General features: G+C 38.4%; 1 protein-coding gene across 1 annotated transcript; it reads left to right on the forward strand.

Annotated features, from left to right (window-relative positions):
- The first annotated feature begins 3,371 nt into the window (after positions 1 to 3,371).
- Positions 3,372 to 4,456, forward strand: LOC139478179 (uncharacterized). The gene has a single exon (XM_071260538.1). It carries the CDS (start codon positions 3,398 to 3,400, stop codon positions 4,454 to 4,456), a length of 1,059 nt encoding a protein of 352 aa, XP_071116639.1. The 5' UTR covers positions 3,372 to 3,397.
- Positions 4,457 to 5,656: the final 1,200 nt, after the last annotated feature.

A 5,656-nucleotide genomic window follows, 5' to 3' on the forward strand; every position in this document is an offset into this window, starting at 1 on the left:
AAATGATGCACTTAAACCGACAAATTTCTAATTGATCCTGTTGGAGGCACATGACAAAGTTGCACTGCTTTGAAAGTAGTATTTTCAATTTGGAATTGATGTTATTGAACCGGAACAATGGATGCATGTCTTTATTTCCTCCATGTTTGAGTGAGTTGGTTTTAACGCCGCTTTTAACAGTATTCCAGTTATATTGCGGCGTGCCAGCTTAACGTGGGAGGACAGCCCGAAGTGATGCAGGTCTCAGACGTTTACCACTTCGGTGAAACCCACGAGCACGGGTGTGCTGCTGACAAACCTAGAAACATAATCTGGGCGAACCAGGATTCGAAACCACAATCATACGGTTCTGGCGTGTCCAAGCGATGCAACTCTGCACTGCGAACGCCGCGCCTTAGACGACTGGACCACCCGTGCCCCTCCTCCATAATTGATTCTGAAGACATTACAAAAGGAAAATACTTTAGCACATACAATGAAAGCATGTAATAAAATGCCTATGGAGACAAAAATCATAATATACGAGCAGTAGGGCGTATATGTGTCTAGTACAAAAGATGTTTCTTTAAATAATATATTTAACAGCAAAACGACAGTTATGATTAATTCCCAAGTATCATTATCAGTTTATGCAGTTACGTTGTGAATATCTGCACCAAGAAACAGAGAAAGCATAATAATTGTCGGAAAGCACATCTTTTTTCAGATATACTTTTACATACATTTCTCATGTAGATTAATATAATGTTTATCAATCGATGATAAATTATTTTTTCTATGAGACAAGAAAGATTCACAGTGAATAAAATATGGCATTCTTAGCGATAACAATGTTGATTACTATGGTTACATTCTTTCGACACTATTGGTCTTGATCCATTTTAATGAACTGTTGCGGAACCTCTTATTGAAAAAATAGAGTGACATAAACTGATTAAAAATGTTGAAGAGTTATTACTACACTAACATTTAGTCTCTGAAATCTTATATTACACAATATCCTTCTTGACTCTAAAAATTAAAAAATCCCTATGCTGTGGAATAGAGCTAGCTAGAGCTGGCTAGACTTACTTTTTATGCGATTCTAGATTATTTGTTTTCCATAAAATAAACATATTCCACAGTCATGGTGCAGGACTAAGTTATTACCTGTGCACATAGAAAGCTAAAGATGTTTCATCCATAGCTAAATGGGAGATTGCCATCCGGCACAGTTTGTTGGGGACCAAGCTATAGTCTAACCAAGAAACCAAGAATAGTAATATATCGCAGTCACCAAGAAAACTTGTTTACACTTAAGACGGAAATTCTCTCACAAATATCGTAAAGATATGAGTAGTTTGAAGTGAGGCGGTTGAACATATATCCTCATGACGGTTTGCTATATTATTTGCATTAACCTTTGATTGCAAATCATTTTGTTCACGTTGCAAAATTCTCTCTATGCTCTATTGCATCCTGAAACTTAGGGTCCGATGAAACTCTAACTTGCCGCACTAATGATGACATCAAACAGTTTTCAGATGAAGTATAAATATTTCACGCCTTAGTTTTAGGATAATCAATTGTCACCATGAACGTCAACATATCAGGTCAAATATAGCAGGCTATAAATGTTACCTCATATGGCACACATCTCTATATTTTATTCCGAATTTTTTTCCAAACACTTTCATTGCAATGCAATGCGGGCAGATTCAAAGATTAGCTAGAAACTTAGTTACTGATAGTGTAAAATAAGCGCCTGCATCTGTAATTGTACAGTGTTTGCAAGAGAAACAGTGAGAACAGGATTTTAACGTCTTTTCATCTTCTCCAGCAAAATCGGTGAACCAGGACGAAGAATATTTCCTGAAGTAATACGATCATTGAAACGTTTGGCAGACAGTCTTGATGAAGACTATAAATATTATTAGCAAACTAAAAGGAAAAGTGCAGGCATTGGCACAGCTGGTGGTTTATTTACACTCACTGGGTTCCTGGCTGCACCTCCAGTAGCCATTGCAGGTGCAGTGCTCGGACTTGCGGGTGGAGTTTCTGGAGCAGCCATCCATTTTACTGAACAGTCTTCTGTCAACGCGCATGTTGACGGGGAATTAGCTCTTGGGGGAATCAAGGACAAAATCGACATCACTGTCCCGGAACGTTTTATACACAACATGTAAACAATAAACAACAAATACACAATGAGTGGAATACCTGCTCTGACAACACAAACACAGCGATGAGCGGACCTTCCAGCTCAGGCATACATGAGGTGAGCGGAGCTCCAGCTCAACCTCAGGACGTTTCCTACGAGCGGCACATCCTGGTCGAGGTCGTCCCGACACCAGCACTCGGAATACCAAAGTTGACTAACAGTACTACTAGTGTAATTGTAACACATATTATAACATTGCTCTGGACATAGGACTTCTGAGGGTGATGAACCGACACAGCTCAGGGGATGAACAAATAAGGCAATAAATGCCATACTATAAATAACAATAATTTCCGTGCAACATCAACAATGGATCTTTTTAATAATGTTTCGTCTCATTTATTACTTAGCTTTTTAAAAGAAATAGAACTTGTACATAAATTTTGATAAATGTGTTTTGTAATTACTAAATGATCTTTTAATACTGGTTGAATAAATTTGATAACTAAGATTGTCAGTGGCTGTACCTCGAAGGGGGTTGAAGTAGTGTAAAATGATTGTCCCCCGGAGATGGTACGTAAGTCCCCGTCATTCACAGTATATTTATTACTACCATGTTTTTAATAGCAGAATATATGTTCTTTTAATTCGGCTAAATTGCCAATCATCGCCAGCCACTGAAGGGATGGTGTAAATCCTGCTGGGGTCTATGCAGGTAGCAAAAGTACTGTAAGTCCCCATGGACCCTAGCGTGGTGATCTACCTTCAGTTGTTGGCGATGTATAGCCTGTTTTTATGTTGTATTGTCAAATGTTAATATATATTTATATGCTCTCTGACTAGTTTTATGTAAATCTGTGATATTCTAGTTATTATACTGCCCTTCGTCGGCAGAATTTTATACAGTTTAAAATATATTGTTGATGTCAAATTTTGTTTCGTCACGATATGGCTGAAATATTGCCGATGTGACGTTAAATATAAACTCACTCACTCACTATGTGTAGATAAATACATTGAATTTTGTGATTGTTTTGTATAAAGTAGAGCCTTGTATCAACAGCGTAATTATATGTCCCACCTCTTTTGCATTGATTTCTAAATTGTAAAATCTGACATTTCGTCCTGTGAAAATGTCTATACATTGTGCATTGATTCACGCACAGTCCCAAGCACATCAGGCTGAAGCACGGAGCATTTCTGGCCCAGTTATTACGTGTAATCTGATGTTTTCAGAGTATTAATGCTTGAAACAAAATGCCAGCGCAAAATATTCTATCATATTCCGGACGTGTGCTTGTGTTAACAATAACAGTTGCAGCTGTTTACGCAATTGTTTGTTTCAACGGATCAAAGTCTGACCTGGACGGGAAACTTGGTGACATTCAAACCTCCATTAGTAAGCTGTCTTTGGACATCAAAGGGATGGTGAATGAGGTGCATCTTCCAGTTGAAGTGAGGGCCGAACCGTTGCCTCAATCACAGCCGTTTAAGAAGATGCCTTCCTGGCACGGAATTGCGTACAAAAGAACGAACGGGTCATGGGTAGCAGACGACAGTATGTGTACGGAGGATGAGGTGTATGATGAGGCGATTCTAAAAACACCTGCTGGAAATACGCGCATCTTCATCCACGCTACCAAGGACGATAACGCTGTTTCGAACACTCTGAAAAAAGTTGGCGTTTGGGAGCCGGATGTCATGTACACTTCTTTTGAAATACTGAAAGAAAATAAAGACCACGTTTTCATCGATGTCGGGGGAAATATTGGAACATTCAGTCTCGCTGCAGCTAAACTGGGGAACAGGGTCATCTCCGTTGAACCGTATGATGTCAACACCAAACGCCTGTGCCGAGGTGTGGTAAAAGGTGGGTTTGCTGGACAGATGTTTGTCATACACAATGCAATGTCTGATGTTAGGCAACCCATCGCCTTTAAGATTTACAAGGGTAGTATTGCCCATACTCGTATTGAGAAGAAAGCTAGCCACAATCTAAACAGCGATGCGGTAACCACCATTCAGATGAACGATCTTTTGGAGATGTTTAATATCAAGTCCGCTGTTTTGAAACTTGACTGTGAGGACCACGAAGTACAGGTGATGAAGGGTGCTGAGGCGTTCTTCAATGTGGTTGATGTACGCATGGTAATTATTGAATGGGACAAACTTTTCAAAAACCCAGAAACACCATATATATTAGAAATGATGAAACGATTCAAGTTGAAACCCTATACGATTGGCAAAGATGCGAAGCCTTTGAACAAGTCTGACTATACTCTGAGTAGAAGGAACATTGTGTTCAAAAAGGAATAACACATAAATGTACATCTCTCATGTAAGTTTTAATCTGTCAAATACATGGCTTCATATGCATGATAGAAAAGTCATGTGACAAAAAAGGGATGACTTCAACTTTGCAATAGTAAACTTTCCCTTGATGTCGAACATTTTTCCAGCAGATACAACTTTTAGTGTCTACGCTTCACAACTTTTGAGGTACGGTCGAGCAAGCGCTTTCTACTAAGATTTAAAAGAGCGTCACACGACTCTTGCTTAAAATTTGTTTGATCAAGGTTACAACATACAACATTCCGGAAGACATTTCCAAATTTGACGCATGCATTTTCTCGAACACCTGGTGTCATCACTATTTGATAGTATTTCATAAACACGTGCCCATGATATAGTCGGAATCGTCCAAAGGACTCTGCTTTCAGCAAAGATTTCTTATAAATATTGAATTTTTTGTCTTTTTCATGTTATTTACAGTTATCCTGTGCTTTTGTTGTATTCTCAGTTATGTTGGTATTTCGGTCTCATCTTCCATTCGTATCAGTTATATGGTATTTCAACTTGTAGTTCAGCTTTTTGAGTTTGCACATTTTATTAACCACGTGGTCACTTTAAAATCACAGGAGGAAAGGTTAGTTTCAATGTACTTGATATCATTAGTTCTATTTAGTCTATAAGTATTACTTCACTTGACATAAAGTACCTTCGCTATGTTTTATGATGTGAAATAAAATACCTTCAACTGCAATTTGCAATGGCATGTGATCAAATCTTTTCTTTACATGTATATGTTAATGTTTAATATGAGGTTAACCTTCTAGCGCTTGACATTGCAGCTTATGTTGTATACTCACTAAAGTCTGACATTTGTTTGTCTACTTGAAAAAGCGTCTCGAATTCGACAGCGAGTCAAGTTGTTGACGCGTGACATATCTGACAATTATGGAACATTTGTAAGGAACATTCTCGCGATCTCGACCTTTGAAAACGAGCTAAATATGCCAAAAGTGCGAGAATGCGAGAAGGCGAGATTTGGCAAAAATCTCGCGTTCTCGTCTTTTTGTACATAGCACTTTTTGGCAAGGTCCACAACACGATTATCTCGCAATATAATTTAACAAAAGAAGTTCTGTACATGAATGAATAGTTTACTTTAAGGCCTGAACCGCATCGGGTTTTTGTCCATCAATCTGATACGACGTGATATAATTGAAATACTGT

Source organism: Haliotis cracherodii, unplaced genomic scaffold, assembly GCF_022045235.1.
Source record: "Haliotis cracherodii isolate W230 unplaced genomic scaffold, xgHalCrac1.p SCAF_4, whole genome shotgun sequence".
In the NCBI taxonomy this organism is placed as follows: domain Eukaryota; kingdom Metazoa; phylum Mollusca; class Gastropoda; order Lepetellida; family Haliotidae; genus Haliotis; species Haliotis cracherodii.